This window comes from Babylonia areolata, chromosome 6 (genome assembly GCF_041734735.1).
Source record: "Babylonia areolata isolate BAREFJ2019XMU chromosome 6, ASM4173473v1, whole genome shotgun sequence".
In the NCBI taxonomy this organism is placed as follows: domain Eukaryota; kingdom Metazoa; phylum Mollusca; class Gastropoda; order Neogastropoda; family Buccinidae; genus Babylonia; species Babylonia areolata.
The window spans coordinates 48345117-48366185 of NC_134881.1; the positions used below are offsets into that span (position 1 = coordinate 48345117).

General features: G+C 44.1%; 1 protein-coding gene across 2 annotated transcripts; it reads left to right on the forward strand.

Moving 5' to 3' along the window:
* Positions 1-1275: 1275 nt before the first annotated feature.
* On the forward strand, positions 1276-20635 carry LOC143283107 (transmembrane protein 45B-like). 2 transcript variants are annotated; one of them, XM_076589217.1, is made up of 2 exons: positions 1276-1506; positions 19679-20635. In XM_076589217.1, the coding sequence occupies exon 2, from the start codon at positions 19737-19739 to the stop codon at positions 20622-20624; it is 888 nt and encodes a 295-aa protein (XP_076445332.1). In that variant the 5' UTR covers positions 1276-1506; positions 19679-19736; the 3' UTR covers positions 20625-20635. The 2 variants fall into 2 exon arrangements, with proteins under 2 accessions (XP_076445332.1, XP_076445333.1); XM_076589218.1 differs by lacking the exon at positions 1276-1506 and adding an exon at positions 11930-11947.
* The last annotated feature ends 434 nt before the right edge of the window (positions 20636-21069 follow it).

Consider the following 21069-nt stretch of genomic DNA (forward strand, 5'->3'; position numbering starts at 1 on the left):
GAAGTGCGCACATATTATTTCATTTTTTCATTTTACGTCCTCCGCCTCAACTTTTTGATGTTGCATGTGGTCGGTTTCTGACAGCATTCTTTTCACAATAAATGCTGAAGGAAACTTTTAAATGGACCAGTGCAAAAATTAGTCACTGCGTCACTGACTGAAGCAGAAATAGCACAGTGGATGTGCTCGGCTGAACTAGTACATCTCAACATCCTTTCAAGTCCGTCCCCCAAGGTCAGTCAGTGATAAGTCAGTCACTGGTAATGTCGCCTAGTGAATGTGTGTGTGTGTGGAATGGGGAGGGGGGAGGGGCGGGGGTGGGGGGGGAAGTGACGTACAAATATGTGTCACGTGCCGTGCATGCGTGGCAGTGTGTGTGTGTGTGTGTGTGTGTGTGTGTGTGTGTGTGTGTGTGTGTGTGTGTGCCGTGTGTGTGTGTGTGTGTGTCAGTGTGAGTGTGTGTGTCAGTGTGTGTGTGTCAGCCAGTGTGTGTGTGTGTGTGTGTGTGTGTGTGTGTGTGTGTGTGTGCGTGCGCGCGCTCGCCAGTGTGCTGGTGTGTGTGTGTGTGTGTGTGTGTGTGTGTGTGTGTGTGTGTGTGTGAGTGCCAGTGTGTGTGTCAGTGTGTCACGGTCAGTGTGCCAGTGTGTGTGTGTGTGTGTGTGTGTGTGTGTGTGTGTGTGTGTCAGTGTGTATGCGTGCATGCGTGCGGTGTGTGCCGTCACGGTGGTGCCACCGTCGGTGTGTGTGTCAGTGTGTGTGTGCCGTGTGACACGCCGGGCTGAGCAGTGGTGTGTGTGTGTGTGTGTGTGTGTGTGTGTGTGTGTGTGTGTGTGTGTGTGTGTGAGCATGTGTGTGTGTGTATGTGTGTGCCAGTGTGTATGTGTGTGTGTGAATGTGTGAATGTGTGTGTGTGTGTGTGTGTGTGTGTGTGTGTGTGTGTGTGTGTGTGTGTGTGTGTGTGTGTGCATTTCAGTATCATGTTTTTCTCAATTTCAAACGGCATATTTTTTTTTTATTGACTTACGCGAATATTTGTTCAGTTTTTGGTCAGTAGTCGCACTGAGCAGCAGCAGGGGTAGTTGTACACTGGAAGTGGTAATGTACCAATGAATGGCCGGACTAAAAAAGATACTATTAAGCCGAGTCCGGCGGCCGTGGTACCAATGGTACGTTGTGGTGACGTGAATAGTTCCGAAAAAAGGCAGAGGAAAACGAAGAAAAACAAAACAAAACAAAAGAAAACAAACAAAACAAAACAAAACAAACAAACAAACAAACAAACAAAAAAACCGGAAAAAAAGAAGTCGTCTTCAACCAGTTAAATGTTTGGCCATATACTTCGTATGTGGTTAGAAATGTCGTTTCCCCTGCGCGTCCACGGTGTTTTTCCATTGTGCACTACCTGCAACTGGGAAGGTAGAAGTTTGATCACGTGATAAGACATGGCGCTGACACAGATGCTCTGGACAAATGTAGCGTGATACTGTAGCTGCGTGACGCAGGCAGGTAAGTAAGAACACAGGAAGCCAAGTGAAAAATGTTTCGATACTTGTTATTTTCAATATGATCAAGTTCATGAACTTACTTATTTACCAAGTTGTCGGTTACATTGATTATGGATGAGTCAAGTGCCGGAGAACTGCGAGTCGCACCCAACCTGCGCAGGGCAGAGTTAGCTCAATCGAAACTAAGCAGAACGGCCGACAGTTCGCAACTCTCCGTGGCCTCGCACATCCTCACTGGTCGATTACGCTTACAGTAAATGTCACCTTCATGTTTTAACATATATGGGCCGACATGCAGAGACTTATACGTAGGACGAGAATTCGCCTTAAATTTTATCATTTTATCATTTTTACTTAGGATATTCATAATGATTAATTTTAGATTACTAATTTACTGTTAACTAATTATTATGGTGCAGAATAAAGCCACTACTACTACTACTACTGCTATTACTACTACTAGTACTGCTACCACCACCACTACCACTGCTACTACTACTACTACCACTACTACGAATTATGATGATAAGAAAAAGAATGTGAACTGCAGAGTGTACATTGGATCTGTTTTAACTCTTAACCTGTAAACATAAGTATAGAGAATTTGTGAAAAAAAAGTGCTATCCCCTTGCCAGGGAATGTTGAGGATTTGGTTATGAATTGTAAAAAAATTCTGGTAAAAACCTTTAAGGAGATCCAGAAATAAAGTAAGTGTTTTTGTGAAGTAAAATGGATATATATAGATTCTGAATTTGAGCTTTTTCCCCAGTTACTATGATTGCAGATAACTATTCAGACATCTCAAAGAGGGGGAAGCTCTTTGATGATACTCACTCATGGTTGCAGATGAGCCAGTTATGAGTAAAGTCTCTGCTGTGCATCTGGTTTGTTTCCTGTTATGGGGTGCTAAGCCAGACGTGCCTTCCCCAAACCCACACCTGACACAAACTATGGACAAATACAGTAACATACAAGAGACCCAGAATTAATGATAAAACACATAATTTTTTTTCAATAAAACAACTCTACGTGACATTTAAATACATACATTCACGTACATTACACAATAAAATTAGTACACCAGCTGGCCCAAGCCCCACTACAGTGGAGTGGAGTGGAGTGATGGCCTAGAGGTAATGCGTCTGCGTAGGAAGCAAGAGAATCTGAGTGCACTGGTTCGAATCATGGCTCAGTCAACAGTATTTTCTCCCCATCCACTAGACCTTGAGTGGTGGTCTGGACGCTAGTCATTTGGATGAGACGATAAACCGAGGTCCCGTGTGCAGCATGCACTTAGCACAGGTAAAAGAGCCCATGGAAACAAAAGGGTTGTCCCTGGCAAAATTCAGTAGAACAATCCACTTCAATAGGAAAAACAAATAAAACTACATGCAGGAAAAAATACAAAAAAATGGGTGGTGCTCTCAGTGGGGAGAGCAGCCTGAATTTCACACAGAGAAATCTGTTGTGACAAAAAAGAGAAATACAAATACACATATGATAGAACCAGTCAAAAAGTCACTGATCACTGTCACAGGTCCAGAGACCTGGTGGTAGGGGCATTGCACTGGTTAATGCACCACCAACATTCTCAGTTTGTGGTGGTTGTGGGATAGGGCCTAAGTTTTGGCGAAGCTCCTCTCTGTCCACTCAGTGATGTTGTCTGCCTATTTCTTTCACTGTCTCATCTCCTTTTCCCCTGCAATGTTTGCTTAAGGATGGTCTTGGAGAGCCTGTCGGACCTTGTCATGTGGCCATACCATCTCATTTTCCATTTTTTCACTGTGTTTTGTAGGTCTACACACCAGCCAACATGCTGTCTGTTGGTTTTCTACCCTTATCATTTCTTATGTGGTCTTTGTAGGAGATGCCAAAGAGTCTCCTGAAGCATCTCATTTCCACTGCTTGGATCCTTCTCTGAAGCTCTGCAAGAAGGATCCAGGACTTGCATGTATACAAGAAAATAGAGAGGTTCAGAGAACCAGTGCTGTACTATGTAGTAGCTTCAGGTTTATTTTGAGATTGATGTTCTTGTCTCTTCATATGGGATTGAGTCTTGCCAGTGCTGTTGCAGTCTGTGCAGCTCTTGCCAGTATTTTAGCCTTAGACACTTCTTTACTGATGATGGCACTAGGGTATTTATAAACTGTTTCACTGTTTCCAGCTGTTACCTCTTTCGTTCCTATTTTTCTATGAACCATTACTCCCCCTTGTTCCGAGACCTCTACCATTCGCATATTCCCTTCATTCCTGGATTTAGAGAAGAGAAAGAAAGTATGAAGCAGGGTACTTATTTTGGAGGCTTACAGTAACGCGACTCATTACAGTACACTAAGATTGTCATATACTGTTGTGTTCAGAATTGATGTGAGAAGTTGTCTGAGACCCTGTTGACACTATAGGGTGACATCTCTGGTGACACTCAGGTGTAAAACAGGTGACTTTGGGGTCAAACACAATGCATACAAGTACGTACGACATGCAGAACAGTGTTTTGCTTGAAGAGTATGCACATCATGCAGGTACTCACCAAGTAGTGCCTCATATGTATCTCAGTGCCACACTGCTAGTCATATCCATGAAAAACTGTCACAATTGTCACTACTATTGTCTTTATCACATGAATGATTTGAACTTTGTCTCAAAGAGAATATATGCCTTTCACTGCACTAGCAGTCACTGAGCCAGGATCAGATCATTATCTACACAATTCTTGATCAAAAACTATTCAGAAACGATACTGTCTCTAAATACGCATGTCCATGTCACAATCATCACGTAATATTCCACACAAAGGTGACACGTGTGTGATATACCTTGAAACAGTCATGCCAGTTACTGCACAAGTATACACCACAATTTTCACATTTCTTACTTTTTTAACTTTTCATCACCCGCTATCTGTGCTTCTGTAGCAACAGCTAATTGTACTCTCTCCTTGTCATTCATTTGAAACAGATCAAAATCATTATCTGTTAGAGCGTTGTAAAACTCCTCATTAGAAAACTGGTCACAGTCAGAACTTTCTACACATTCCGTTTTTCTGTGTCCGTGTGTCTACACAGCACATCGGCAAGAATGTAGCGGCGCCCACTTTCCCACGGCCTAGGGAGGGGGAAGGGGGTGTCTGGCATCCATTCCACTCATAAACACTGCCCTGCTAGTGACCCAGTCAAGGATAGATGACGCGCACTGATGACACGACTCGCGGGAAGTTTAAAGCGCTTACCGCGAGAACCGATTTTCGGGCTGCAGGAAGGAATGGGGGAATTCTCTGCTGCACAGTTTTCTGGCCTCCAGGAATGAAGGGTAAAAATCCTGTAAACCGGAAAACCGTGCTGCAGGGATGAAAGAGTTAACTATTGACATTAATCTGGGTCTTGATTGAGTCTGATGTTTGTCGTGAGTTTCATTTTCTCAGCACTGATCACCATTCAGTACCTGATTGATGCTTTGTCCAGTGGTTCACTAGTTTTGTTAGTTCTTCCTCACTGTCTGCCAGCCCATCATTATCATCAGCAAATCAGAGATTTGTGATGGAGGCCCTCAGATGCTGATAGTGCCAGAGTGTCCTTCCAGGGCATCAGTCATTATACGTTCCAAGATGATGTTGAAGATTGTAGGAGATAGAAGACAGCCTTTATGGACCTCAAGTGATGTGTGGAACCAGTCTCCATCTTTAGCAGATATATATATATATATATAGATAGATAATATATAGATATTTAGATGTTTCTTTTCTTCATTCACAGGCTGCAGCTCCCACGTTCACTTATATGCACATGAGTGGGCTTTTATGTGTTTGACCATTTTTACCCTGCCATGTAGGCAGCCATGCTCTGTTTTCGGGGATGTGCATGCTGGGTATATTCTTGTTTCCATAACCCACTGAATGGTGACTTGGATTACAGGATCTTTAACTTGCGTATTTTGCTTATCTTATGCTTGCGTATACACACGAAGGGGGGCTCAGGCACAAGCAGGTCTGCACATATGTTGACCTGGGAGATTGGAAAAAAATCTCCATCCTTTACCCACCAGGCGCCATTACCGAGATTTGAACTCAGGACCCTCAGATTGAAAAGATGTTTCTTTTCAACTACCAGTGTGAACACTGCTTCACAAGTTTCAGTTTCAGTAGCTCAAGGAGGCGTCACTGCGTTTGGACAAATCCATATACGCTACACCACATCTGCCAAGCAGATGCCTGACCAGCAGCGTAACCCAATGCGCTTAGTCAGGCCTTGAGGGGGTGGGGGGGGGGGGGGGGGGGATGAGGCAGAAGTAAGGCGATTGACTTTTAGCAAAGTCAAGCACAGTTAGTTCAATCTATAGTCCCCTTCTCATTTGTCAAATCCTATGAATGTATATATTTTAAGAAAGATTAAATTAATGCATAATTGGATGTTTATTATCTGTAGATAACTCAGACTAAACTGGCAAACATTGACAAAAATATGACCACTGCAACTGGAAGCGGAGCATCAGTAATACTATGGACTTCTTCTGAATTTAAGTATAGTCAGTTCAATCTTTATTACTCTTCTCATTCCCCACAACAAATATTTTTTATTTAGAATTATTACATATGATATGGATTTTAATTTTATCATTCATGCACTCTTACTCTTTCTCATTCTCCCTCCTTAATCATACAGTTCCAGATTTTCTCTTGATGATGAAAATGTTTCAGAATTAAGAAGAGATCACCCATTCCACACAAATGTCAAGATCACTGCGAAATCAGATGGAAACAAACAGTGATGGAGATGATAAGATGAAGAAGATGATGGCTGGAAAATTATGTTGATGAATACAAAGACAGGGTGAAATGATGAAGAATCACAGTGTATTTATGATAGTGTGAGTATGCATTGTATTCTTGTGAAAGGCCTTGCGCATCAAGAAACATATGATTACTTAATTTCTGCCACTCAGTCACGGCTTGGTCACACAGCACTCGGGAGGTGCATGTAGAACCCACTGCAGATGCTAGACGCACATCAGTCTCAAACGGCAGGTGGTGAATGGCTTCCCCAGACAGATGACTGACATATTGCAGAACCAAACTAGAAACACGCCTCTGGCCTTAGGACCAGCCCCTTCAACTGAAGGTCAATGGCAATTTTGAATCACCAGACTGCTAAGATGATATCAGAAATCAGCTACCTCAGAATGTCTATGATTTCTCTTGGGTAGTTAACTCCCAAGCTGACATTGAGAGTTGGACGAAATGTCAACCCATACAATGATACCTTTACAAAACTTAAGACCCATCTGTCCCTCTTGTTAGCAATAACTTAAGTTTTTGCTTATACCTACAATTCCCTGGTTAACCCCCCCCCCCTCCCCCCCAAAAAGGGGAGACCACCCATACTACTTCTTCTTCTTTGAAGTCCGGTGAAGATCGGCTGCCGTCCCCCAGAGCTTGGTATTGAGGTCAGCACCCCCAGGCCAGGACTGCTGCCGCATCTTCTCATACAGGGGGCAGTCTTGGAGAATATGGGATGGGGTCTGGTCAGCCTGGCCACAATCACATAGGGATGTGGCTGCCACTCCAATCCTCTTCAGGTGTGCTCGGAGGCCGCAGTGTCCTGTGCGAAGGCGGTAGATGGTAGTCTGGTGTCTTCTCTCCAGTGTCCTGATGGGATCTTGGTGTGCCTGGTAGCCTCCGTTCAGGGTGACCCAGCCTCTTCGGAATCTGCTGCGGAGGAGAGTTTTTGCTTCCTCATATGTGGCAGGAATGGTTGGCTGTGTGACCTGGCTTCCTTCCTTAGCGAGGTGGTCTGCACGCTCGTTGCCTGGGAAGCCTACATGTGCAGGCACCCACTGGAGGGTTGTTGGGGCTGTTTGGGTAAGGGTTGTGAGGGAGGCCTTAAGGGACTGGATCAGTGGACCAGGATCAGGGGAGTCAAGGGCCTGGAGTGTGGACATGGAGTCAGTGAAGATGGAGATGCTGCCAAGGGGCTTTCCACAGGAGGAGAGGAATTCTGCTGCTGTTTTGATGGCCAGGACTTCAGCTCTGAAATTGGAGCAGAGCTTTCCTCCAGGGAGTGCGATGCTGCTGTGCTCTCCATCGGGAAATCTGACGTAGACACCACTGCCTCCGTTGTGTGTGGCTTCCTCCGCTGATCCGTCCGTGTGTACATGGGTCCAGGAGCTGGCTGGGTAGGACTTCTCTATCATGGCCAGAGTCAGGATCTTGAGAGTAGCTGGTTGCTGGTCTTTGGTGGTGATGCCAGGAACTCTGAGGCTGATGGTGGCCTCTATCTCTTGGTCAAGCCTCCAGTCAGGCAAGGCAAGGTCAGTGCAAGGCTCCCCTTTTGCCGCCAGAACATTGCTGTGCTGTGCTCTGAGTGCTTTATACTGGTGATTGAGGCTCTGACGTTTGAGACGGTTCTTGGTGGGCTGCTCCAGTCTGTGGTGTAGGTGATGTGAGGGCAGTCTTCTGAGCTTCTCTCCCTGCATCAGGACTTTTAGGTTGCGTCTTCTCTCCAGGGGCTCAACGTTAGCAGTTTTCTCCATGTCATGGATCGGCGTGGACCTCATGGCTCCAAGTATGAGGCGTAGTCCCATATTTTGGACTTTGTCGAGCCGGCTCTTGTTGGTCTTGGAAGCTGTGCCCCACGAGGTTGAGGCGTACTCCATGGTGGGTCTGACTGCTCCCATGTAGACCCTGGCGAGAAGCCTGCTGTCTGCTCCCCAAGTCGTCCCGGCCAGCTTCTTCAGCAGGGCTAGCTTGCGGATGCCTCTCCTCTCCATCTCCTCAATCTGGGGCCTCCAGGTCAGGCGGGTGTCCAACCTGACACCAAGGAATGTTGGTATATCCGTCTGAGGCAAGACCTATCCCTGGAGCTTCAGCTTGACTTGCTCGTTGGCGGTGGAGAGAGAGAAAAGTGTTGTGTTGGTTTTTGTAGTGTTGAGCTCAAGACCCCAGTCTTCTGTCCATGTAGCGATATTGCTGACAACTTCCTGAAGCCGGTAGGAGGCCGTGCTGGTGTGTTCAGCGGATGTCCATACTGCCAGGTCGTCTGCGTGCAGACTGTTGGAGACGTGCTTCATGATGTTGTCTCTGATGTCGTTGATGTACAACAGGAACAATGTTGGGGAAAGCACTCCTCCCTGGGGGACACCCTCACGTAGCTTGACCTTTCTGCTGTGGAAGTCGTCTAGTTTGACCCTTGCGGTCCTGCCGAAGAGGTAGTGTTGGATCCACATGTACATCTTGCTACGTACGCCGGCTTGGAGAAGTTTCAGGATGAGGCCCTCCTTCCACACTTTGTCAAACGCTCTTGACAGGTCAAAAAACACGGCCAGTGTCTTCTTCTCCTGAAAAGAGTTTTCGATGTCCTGGACAAGGAGGGCTAGTTGATCTTCTGTGTTGCGGAATTTTCTGTAGCCGGTCTGGGTAGGTGAAAGGATGTTCTGTGTTTCCAGGAGGAAGGTGAGGCGGCGGTTGACCGTCCTTTCCAGCAGCTTGCTGACACAGCTCAGAATGCTGATTGGTCTGTAGCTGTGGGGGTCCTTCTTGTTCTTTCCCTTCTTTGGGATCAGGATGATCTCTGCCTCTTTCCAGATGGAAGGCACAACTCCTGCTGTCCAGCTGTAATTGAAGATCTGAAGCAGCACTGTTCTGGATGCTGGTCCCAGGTGCTTCAGCATGTCGCCAGTGACACCATCAGGCCCCGGAGCCTTGTTTCAGCTCCTTCATGGTTAGTGGTTCGCTCATACAGCTGTCATCTATGCCATGTGGGTCCGATGTCATAAGTTTCGTGGTTTCCTCTGGTACCTGCTTGATGCGCTGTCTGGACATGTGGATCGCACTCTCCTCTCGGTATAGTTTCGGCTGTATAGTTTGGCTGCGGCCTTTTCTGTTTTTAGCTGGTTGTCCTGCTCGATGACGGTTTTGCCTCTGCTGGGGTTGTCATCATTCAGTTTCTTTGTCAGCTTCCAAAGCCCCTGCATGTCTTTCTCCATGTTCAGGGAGGATGTCTTGTCTTGCCAACTCTTTCGTGTTGTTTGCAGCTTTTCCTTTGTGAACGCAGCTTTCGCTCTGTTGTGTGTCTCTACATTTTCATCAGTGGGGGAGCTCTCCATCGTGTCCCTGGCTTCACTGAGGGTCTTGTGCAGGGTGTCGAGCTCAGGTGTCCAGTAGGGATGGTAGTTCCTGCATTTGCCTCGTGGAATAGCTGCCTGCGCCGCGTCTAAAACTGCCTTATTAAAATTCTTGGCATTTTCGTTGATGTCTTGGTGCGACAGTGTCAGCGCAGAAGTCCTCTTGTCTACCTTGTGCTTGAAAAGGTCCCAGTTTGCCTTCTTATAATTCCAGCTTGCTGGGAGCCTGGTGGGATGGGTTTCAAAATGTCTTTGAACTGTAATGATCACTGGCCTGTGGTCGCTGCCTCCAAGCTAGGGCGACACCTCCCTTTGGGCAATGCTATGGATGTCATCTGTCGCGAAGGCCAGGTCAGGAGTGCTTGTGGTCCTCCATGCTCGTGAGTAGTACTTAGGTGGATCTTTTGGACTGTTGATGAGGATCAGCTGGTTACTGATTGCCCAGTTTTCCACATCTTCTCCCTTCTTGTTAAGATCTTGGTAGCCCCAGCTGGGTGAGTGGCTGTTAAAGTCTCCTGTGATGATCCAGCTTGATTGAGTCAAGCTGTATTTGGTTTGTAGGTGAGTAGACATTGAGGACTGTCACTGACGTGCCTGGCAACACCAACTTGACTCCCAGAAATTCTGTGTCGAGATCAGCTTGACCAGGTCTCTGCCGCTGGGATGTTGTTTCTTACCAGGGTGATGAGGCCTCCCTTTGGTCTGTTCTCTCGGTCTTGTCTAAACAAATCGTAACCTCTTATGAAAAAGCGGTGAGTGTTCTTGAGGTGGGTCTCTTGGATGCAACATACATCGATCGTATTTTCACGCAGAAACCGTTGGAGCTCAGCCTTCTTGCGCTGTACTCCTTCCGCATTCCAGTGGACGATACGAAGTGCTGCTTGCCCATGTGCTCCATTCTGTTCTCCCCAAAGAGTCTGGGAAGGATCACGTCCGTGGTCGGTAGTAGTGGATGGCTCCTTTGAGGCTGAGGGCCCGGCACCGTCTCCCCCCGGCCATGGTCCAGGAAGACGACACCACATCGGTCTAACGTTGTCTGCGTAGCCATGTGTCATAGAGTGCGTGCACAGCCGGTTTTGACTAGATCACGCCCCTTAGAGAGGCCGCTGTGGCGCCGTCTTCGGTGATCTCCTGTTCTGGTAACGGTTTACAGTTGGCCGGGTTTTCTCTTGGGAGTTTTCCTTCTCTTGGAAGAACTGCCTGCTGAGGCTAACGGACTCCATCTGCCCGGATTTTTCCTCAGGGTTGACTCCCGAAGCCTTTCCTATGAGTGGGTATGGCCGCAAGGCAGCGGAGGTTTGAAATCAGAGTTTTCCTTCTCTTAGATGAGCTGTCTTCCCAGACTGATGAGCCCCATCTACCCAAAGCACTGGTTTTCAGGCGCCAGGTGACCCGCCTTCGCCCCTTCTCCTATCAGTAGTAGCAGTTCCGCCGGGCTTATATCTAAGCCACACGAGCAGGTTAGGAGCTGGACTTAGTTGACCACCCATACAGTCTTCTTGACTTCTCAAAAACTGGTGGAAGAATTTTATAGATTGACCACTTTCAGTCTGGGTGTCTGACAATGTTAAAAACAAACAGACAATTTAATGAATTTTTTATGATGGTTATAAAAACCCCACGCCTGATCAGGGTGACAATACCTCCCAGCTTGAGATTTTATACAGTATTTTTCAAATTACCACATCCATCACATCACACTGATCAGGGTGATAACTCCTCTACAAACAAGTCAGTCAACTGATCAGTGACAAAAAGAATGAAAAAATCAAGACGTGATTCCTGTCCATTGTCTGTCAACCCTGGGTTTCATGAAAATTGTGGATTATTGGCTGTTCTCCATTCCCAAGTGTAGAACACTGAGAAAAGACAGTTCACCGATATTCATGGCCATTTCCCCTTCCATGCCCTCTGGTCTTCGACCTATCGTCTTACAACACTCCCCTCTCTCTCCTCCCCCTCTTCACAAACTATGTGAACATACTGCACACTCACTGTCAGTCATTGTCACCCATTCAAAAGTGATACCTGATTGGAAACAGTGCTGAATATTGCTGTCAGTTTCATCACTGTCGTCATCACCTTCAAGTTAAAACGAATCATAAGACAAAACAGATCCATTTTTTTAATTGTTATACATAATCATTTGTACAGTCTGTAAAGTTGTATAAATGTGCTGACTGGGACCACTGTCTTTATTGGACAAATTTTCTGACATCTTTTTTGCATTTGAAGCAAACCCACTTTACATGTGTTCTCCATGTGGTCCAGATGGCAAAACGTCAAGAAGAAAGGGGTCTTCCACCTGGTGTATGCTTATTTAAATAGTAAGTTTATAATCAAGACACATTATGTTCATTTAAATATTATGTTTATAATCCAGACACATTTTACTATCTGTTCAAAGTCTGTTTATGTTGAACTAAACTCTGAGTAAGGAAAAATTTGAATGGATGCAGGACATCAGTGGACATATTATAGACACTTTGGCAACAATTTGTAGGATGTCAGCTGGCATCTTATAGGCACTGAACAGGTTAATTATTTTAAAAACAATCTTCTTCTTCTTCTGCGTTCACTCGTATGCACACGAGTGGGCTTTTACATGTATGACCGTTTTTACCCCGCCATGTAGGCAGCCATACTCCGTTTTCGGGGGTGTGCATGCTGGGTATGTTCTTGTTTCCATAACCCACCGAACGCTGACATGGATTACAGGATCTTTAACGTGCGTATTTGATCTTCTGCTTGCATATACACACGAAGGGAGTTCAGGCACTAGCAGGTCTGTGCATATGTTGACCTGGGAGATCGTAAAAATCTCCACCCTTTACCCACCAGGCGCCGTCACCGTGATTCAAACCCGGGACCCTCAGATTGACAGCCCAACGCTTTAACCACTCGGCTATTGCGCCCGTCTTAAAAACAATCAAACTTGGGGGTTTGGTTCCTGGTCTGCAGCTTTCAATATTTTCCATGACATATATTTATCTTTTAATGTTAGTTACCAAGCAGTGGCAACTCCAAGTCACTTTTAAAGTTTGGAATCACATCTCATGTTTTGGGATCATCCTCTCTCACCTCATTTCTCAGAAATGCCTGGGTTCAATAACACAAGGAGGAAGGTGGCAGGATAGTTATGAAGTTTATCTACCAATAGTGTCTGTAAGGGTCTGGGATTGAATCCTGGTCTCATCCTTTCTCTCATGTTTGGGTACTTTGACTGGAAAATCAAACTGAGTATCTTGTCATTCGAATGAGATGATAAAATCAGGTCTTGTGTGCAGCGTGCACTTGGTGCACTGAAAAAGAACCTGTGGCAACAAAGTGTTGTCCTCTGGCAAAATTCTGTAGAGGAAATCCACTCTGAAACTGAAACTGAAAGGTACACAAATGCATATATTTGCATGCATTCAAGGTCTGACTAACGTGTCGGGTTATATTGCTGGTCAAGCATCTACCTAGTAGATGTAACGTAGCGTATTTGTCCAAACACAGTGACACTTTCTTGAGAAACTGAAACTGGGCTTAATCTTGTTTTTTACTGGTTGAGTCTGCAGAGCTTTGGGACTGATAAAATTTACCACAGAATTGTGATTGGGATACATGGCTGGTTGACATGAATCTTAGGCTGGTTTGCTCTATTAAAAAAAAAAAGGTAAATAGTGGTGGAAAGAGGAATGTAGGGTGCATTAAACTTATATCAGCCAGTGAATAATTCACTATGAATAAATGCAATTCTAGAACCAGTCAGTCTTGCTGAATCTGATAGTATATAATCAGAGTTGTATTATTGTTACATTTTTAAAACCATTTCAGCAATTGCTGTCTGCACATGAAGGATGACTCATGTCCTCCAGATGAGCACAATGTTCAAATGACAGCAGGTGGGGACTGAATCCAGTTAAAAAGAGAGGACAATTTGTAGTTCTAGACAATGCACCTGTTACATCTTGTCTGTGAACATTGGAAGTCAGGGTACATTAATTAATAGGACTCCACTTATTGAACCAAAAGAGAGAATCTGCAGTTCAGTGGTATTTAGTACATGTTTCCATCTCTGTTGTAATCCATTACAAAATACTGGCAAGTATTGAATATTACAATTTGCAGTCATCTTGTTCCGAAAAAGTTATATCATCAGAAAACAGCACAGCGTCAATGTTTGATATTAATCCCTTGAGTGCTCCAGGGTGGAAATTTCTGTCCCCTTCTGGTCTGCATCATTGTAACAATTTTCCTATCACAAAATCATTAAATTCATGTCAAAGTATAAATGATTTGTGTGTTCATTTTTTCTTTCAGAAAAAGTATAAGAAATATATATTGCTAGAATTTTATTTTAGAAATTTTTTTTTAATCACTACTCTCCATGACCAAAACCTTGGCAAGTAGTTGTCACTGAGCATGAAGTAGGCTTGGCACTGAAAGGGTTACGAATGATAAAATCAGGTGCTGAATACTAGATTGAACATGATAAATTCTTCAGTAAGTTTATTTATAAGCAGTACAGAGAGAATTGTAAGTGCAGATCATTTGCCTATGCCTCCAATTTCTGAAGACATTAGCAATAAAAGTTTATAACTATACATATCACCATATACTGTATCCATGTAATATACTTTTGATAGATTTCCTACATTGTTAAATAGGTCTTTATAGTTTTTTTTGTTCTGTCAACATTTTCAGGGAAAAAAATTAATGTAACTCAGGTAACACACACACACACAAACACACACACACACACACACACACACACACACACACACACACACACACACGCATGTATACCCATGTGTGCACACATACTAACTCTTATCAATTTATTCACTACACACACACACACACACACACACACACACACACACACACACACAAACACACACACATGTACACACTCAAACGCCCATGCATGCGTGTGCCTGCACATGCACACAAACACACACACACACACACACACACACACACACACACAAAAGAAAAGATGCTTTGGACAAAGGGGTGTCATTGAAAAAATATAAGCACTGAGCAGCAATTATGTTAACCCCCCCCCCCCCCCCCCCCAACCCCATTTTTTCTTCCAGGGTTTTTTGAAAGATTTCAAAGCAGTATTACAATCAATGGAATTCACAAACAAGTGTTTTTGTTTGGGGAGCTTTGACCCAAATGTGTCATTCCCATAGCCTTTACCTGGTTTCATTTTTTGTTGTTGTTTTTTCCATTGAGGCTGTCAGTGCATCTTTTGAAAACCTGAAGATTGGAAATAGTGGAAAAGAATTCTGGCAAGTAGTCTGAAGCAGTACTCTTTATTCCTTTCCATTGTTCTTAAATCATTTGACTAATTTTAGCCCTTTTTGTGAATCAATTTGTTTCTAGGGATGTGTTATTTCATTTTCAGCCTCCAAAGATGGAAGTATAGAATTGTAGTGATGTCAGTGTGACTGAAAAAGCTGTTTACAGATGAATCAGCCACTAACTCACTCTTGACGCAACCAAAACACTAGTTAGTTCATGCATACTCTCCAACGTCAGAGAACTGCCAAGAGGGGTCAGAGGAGCGATCTGCGCAGATGATCTGGTACTCTGGTGCTCTGAAGAGTACACCACTACAGCACAGGTACGCCTCCAGACTGCGCTCAACAAGATCAGCAGCTGGACCAAGGAATGGCTTGTCTCTGTCACCTCAAGCAAAACAACCTACGCAGTCTTCAGCATCTTCAGCAAGAAGCAAGAGGGGAAGTTGACACTGAACAACCAAAGGCTTGCAGAGGAACCCACACCTACCTACCTGGGAGTGACCTTTGACCGCAGGCTCACTTGGAAACAGCAGATCACCAAATGCTGTAGCAGGGCCAAGCTGAGACTGGCGATCATGAAGAAACTTGCAGGGATGGACTGGGGGGCTGATGAACGTATCCTAAAGAGACTCTATACGGGGAGAATCTGACCTGTAGTTGAGTACGGGACATCAGCATGGGCATCAGCTGCAAAGTCTAACCTCGATCATCTTAACAAGATACAGAACCAAGCTCAGCATGTCATAATTGGCGCCATGAGATCCACCCCAATCCTGAAGATGGAGGAGACCACTGGGCTACAGTCATTGGAGGACAGAAGGGACACAAAGATCCTCATCCAGGCAGCAAAATTCAAACGCCTTGAAAACCATCCAATGAACACAACAGAATGAACAGACCCACCAAGAACCGGCTGAAAAGAGACAGCTTCATCCACCAGTCAAGACACCTTGAAAGACAAACCCCAGTCTTGATGGAACACGAAGCAAAGCCTATCCTGGCAAATGTCACCCACCCATCTTGGAAGAGGCAGGTGTTCCCAACAGTCATCACCAGCATTCCCAGAGTAGAGAAGAGAGGAACACAGTCAGACACCCAAAGGAAGGCCCTGACCATGGAGTACATCTGCAGCCAGTACCCCTAGGAAGACTGGACCCATGTCTTTACAGATGGCTCTGCCACAGATGCAACAAGGGATGGTGGAGCTGGAATCTTCCTCCAGTACAAAGACGGAGATGAAGAAATTGCAATCCCAACAGGAAAATACTCCACCAACTTCCGAGCTGAGTGAGAAGCCCTCTGTGAGGCAGCCATAAGAGTCTTGCAGAACTCCACAAGAACAACAGAGCAGGTGGTGGTGTTCTCAGACGCTCTCTCCGTGCTCCAAGCCCTCAAGAACTCTCGCTGCAAAGAACTAAACCATCTCACTTCAGCCCTTGTTGCCCTGAGTGCCAGAGTGGAGAAAGTGGTGATACAATGGGTACCAGCACACTGTGGCATCAGAGGCAACGAAAAAGCGGACATTCTGGCAAAAGACGGTGCACAGGAGCAGGCCAACAAACTGGTGTCATATGATGAAATCAAGACAATCATCAAGGCACACAGCAAGGAATAAAGTGGTGCCTACAGCAACCCAAATATAACCCAGAAGACAGATACCATTTGCTGGAACGACAGGAACAGGTCAAGATCTTCCGCCTGAGGACTGGACACAACCACCTGCTCCACCACATGCACACAAAATTTGACATTGGACAGAGTGGAGAGTGCCCTTGTGGTGAGGGACCAATGACAACCGACCACATCCTTCAAGACTGTATGACGCATGCAGCATTCAGGAGGAAGTACTGGCCAACACTGACAGCAGTGGAAGCCAAGCTGTACCAGTGTACGGCACCCTGGAGGAGCTGCGATGGACGGCAGCCTTCATCGTGGGCACCAGGCTGCTCATCTAACAGGAGGCAAACGAGGAAGAAGAAGATGCATACTCTCTGGATTAGACTATCGCAACTCTCTTTTCATTGGTTGTCAGCAAACACTCCTCAGACCACTACAGGAGGTACAAAATTCCACTGCCAAACTGATTTATAAAGCAAAAAGATCCACACACTGCATGCCCCTTCTGAAAGAGTTGCACTGGTTACCCATAGAGCAAAGAATCAAATACAAAGCCGCCTGTCTCTGCTACCATGTCATATCTTGAACTGCACCCTGATACCTCTTTGATGTCTTTCATATGTATCATCCCGCTCTCTTCTCTCTGCTGCTGATGGTAGAACCTTCCGTGTCCCAAAATAAAGAGAACAGCATGGTGGTCGAGCCTTTTCATCATCTGCTGTTCTAATATGGAACTTTTTGCCTCATCACTTCCGTCACATCCCCTCACTGCTTTCCTTTAAATCTAACCTCAAGATTTTACTCTTCCAGCAGCATTTCCTCTAGACCCTCTCTCATACATGAAAGTAGTTGGTTGATTGTGTAGGTATATTTGTAATGCTGTATTGTTTGTGTGTCGAATGTATGGATGGATGGATGGATGCATGTATGTATGTTTGTATTGTACGTTCAAAATTGTATGTTTATTGTGCCTGATTGTGAGTTTAGGACTGATGTTTCGTATGCGTGTCTGTGCAGATTGTAAAGCGCTTTGTGGAATGAGGAAAGCGCTGATTTATAAATATCCAGTTAGTATTATTATAAAGCTGATGGTTTGCATCAAAAAAAGTTCGCCAGTGAAAAAGAAATTATTGAAATAATCCTTGATTTTTTTGCCATATTTGATACCATTCAATGCTTGTTTTTTGTGTGTGTGCTAATACTGTGAATGGGGCAACTTAGAATGAACTCCATCACACTTACCGCATAAAAAAAAGGTGTCCGTTATTGTTTTAAAGTTCATTGAATAGAAAGAATATGTCTTTTTAGATTAACTTAGCGCAGTACTAGATCTAGCAATGTGATTCATTCAACATTTTCAACAGTTGGTATTTGAGCAACAGGAAGGAGATTCCCATGCCCAAAAGTATTTTTAAAAATCCTCAGCAATCTGGGAAGATGTTAATAAAATGAAGAGATGTTGTCCTGAGAAAATGAGAAGATTAATTACCCATACGCTCTAACAATGCTGTGAAGGAATTAAGTATTCACTATACAGGTTTCTCTGGTATTCCATTGGAAGTAGTAGGAAATCAAATGGATATTTCTCTTTCCTTATTTAAAAAAAAACAGCACAATTAAAACTTTTAACCTGCGAAATATTTAGAAGCCTAACCAGTAGAGTGCCTATAAGATGTCAGCTGACATCCTACAAAAAGTATTGCCATAGTGTCTATAAAACGTCCACTGACGTCCTGCATATGTTCCGATTTTTCCTTCATTGGAGTTTGGTTCAATTCACATAAACAGACTCTGAACAGTTAATTTTATGTGTCTGGATTATAAAAATACTATTTAAATGAACTTAAATCAGGTAGAAGACCTCTTTGTACTCGATAATAATTTGCTAACTGACCACGTGATACACGTGTGGAAAAGGGGGTTACATCATGTGCAAATAAATGCATTGAAAACTGTGTCCAGTAAAGCAAATAGTCACAGTCAGCAGATTTACACAATTCTGAAAGCTCTGCTTGTGGTTATGGACAGCTTTTGCGATGGGGAAGGATCTCTCTTGTCTGATGATTGGTTTGAAAACGAAGGTGATTGACAACGACAGTTATGAAACTAACAGCCCATTTTATGGTAATTCAGTCCGTCCATCCAATCAGACAGCGTTTTTGAACAACTGGCTATGACTGACAGAGTACGTACAGCCAGTATTGGAAGAAGAGAAGGAGAGGGAGAGGAGTGATGTAAGACGATAGGTCGAATGCCAGCCAGAGGTCATCAAGGGGGCGTGGCTTTTGGGAAGAGTGTACTCACATTTTAAAGCAGACAGAAGGCAATCGACAACGCCAATGCCCCACAATTTTCACGAAATGCAGTGCTGAACCTCCACTGGCCATGAAACATGTGCTTTTTGTTTTTAACGCTTTTTTTTTTTTCAATGACTCAGACTGATAACTTGTTTGAAGAGGTAGCAAGCCGGATGCACAACAGACACTTTAATCGGCCCATGTGCAACTTCAAAGGAGTGAATGTCATCAAAGAACTTCACCCTCTCACTTGCAAATGCTCTTTGCTGTCAAAAATCTTGCCAGTTCAGTTTCTGGGACTGTGATTGACCTTTTACGTTGACTTAACTCACTCTTGTCATTGTTGGGACAGTGTTTTACTTACACGTCTGCAAGAGCTGTGATTTATTTTCATAAGCTTATAGCCTGTTTTAATTTCTTCTGCAGGTATAATCTGACAATAGGCTTGCTATTTCTATCTGTAATTTGTTTCTTTTCTTTATGGATGTCATTATGTAGAGGTGGAAATAGACTTTTTTGTTGCACAAAAATTATCATCTTGACTTTACATACCTGAACAGTTACCTACAATCAACCTAATTGGAAAAAAAGCCCAGAAGCAGAATCTACACTCATTTTCCTTCACAAAACATTTACTTTCTTTCTGTATCGCCCATAGCTTTTGTGCTAGAATTTTTTTGTGATTTATTACCCCCGAATCCTCAAAATTCCCTGGCAAGGGGAGAGCACTTTTTTTTTTTATATAAAATTCTCTGGCACTGAACTGGTTAAGCTTTATTTTTCATGATCTTGAGATGTCATGGAGCTGTGTTTTTGTTTTAAATATATTTTGTGTATTGTATTTCAGGTGTTTAATCTGTGGCTGAAAGACAACATAAGAAAAGCACAAGAAGTTCTGCAACATCATGGGTAGTTTTGGAGGCCATGCTTTGCCAGGAACATTTTTCATTGGCTTTGCCATTTGGTACATCATCCAGACCTTCCGTCGTTATTTTAATAGTCGACAGCGAAATGCACGCTTCACATCCTCAATGGCTTTTCCTTGTGACTGCTTGTGTGGACGGTTGAAAGAAATGCCAGTGGAGGCTTTTTTCAAGATTCTGTTTGTAACGGTGGGATTTGTAGGAGAAATTGTTACAGGTTATAGTGATTACCATTTTGTGTCAGCAGGCAATGCTCAACATGCCACTATGTTTTTCTTTTTTGGTATTACAGGAGTGATAGACATCTTGGTTTTTTATCGAGCACCATTGCCACCAGATGTTGACTATGTCAGTGCTATATTGGCTTTCTTGGCGGAATGGTTACTGTTCAGATTCCATCTGCATGACCGAACAGAACTTGACGTCTTGCTGCACACTTTCCTTATCTACACCATCATTGCAAATGTAGCTGCTTTGGCAATGGAGATGAAATTCCGTCATAGTTTGCTGGGGCCTTTGAGCCGTTCCTATTTCCTTCTCACCCAGGGAACTTGGTTTTGGCAGGTGGGGTTCATTTTGTACAACCCCCTGCCTGGAGCTACACCATGGAAAGAACATGACCATGATGAGTTTATGATCGCCACTCTTTATTTTGTGTGGCATTGTGCTGTCAACTTTATAATCATTCTCATGGTTGGAGCTGCCATTGCTTGTTGCTATCGACGACAGTCTGGTGGTGAGAATGAGGAAGGAGTGAGCATGAAGCGCCTGATCCACAGAGGAGCCAATGGACAGACCCTGGTGGCCCTGAATGATGACACTGACTTGGATAGTGACATTGAGTTTCAGAAACCTGTCAGCAGGAATTAATGGGATGAGAGGCATTGTGACAGTAAGGATTTCTTTTGACAGATGTTATATAAATACAGACATAATAGATGCCTTGGATGGATTTTCCCCCCTTCTTTTCTTTCTTATTTGTTGCATTTTGCATGTGTCTTGAAACATGAAGAGAACTGAACAGCAAAAGTAGAAATTGGTAAGGAAAAGGGCAGGTCTTAGCGCTCTTTTCTCCAAAACAGCCCCTTCTCACATATTTTGATATGATAAATCAAAATATAATGACATTATAGAGGATAGCATGGCATACTTGAGACTGTCTCTGGTATGAGTTGCAGCATTAGTAAATGATTCAAACTGTAGATCAGGTAATATAACATTGTGGAAAAGTTACTCTTGTGACCACCTTCCTTCTCTTACATAGTCTTTACAGTATAAAACAGCTGTTTTGTTCTAAGTGTTGTTAATGTGTAAG

Coding starts and splice junctions, on each gene's coding strand:
- LOC143283107 (XM_076589217.1), top strand. CDS start 19,737: ATGGGTAGTTTTGGAGGCCATGCTTTGCCAGGAACATTTTTCATTGGC.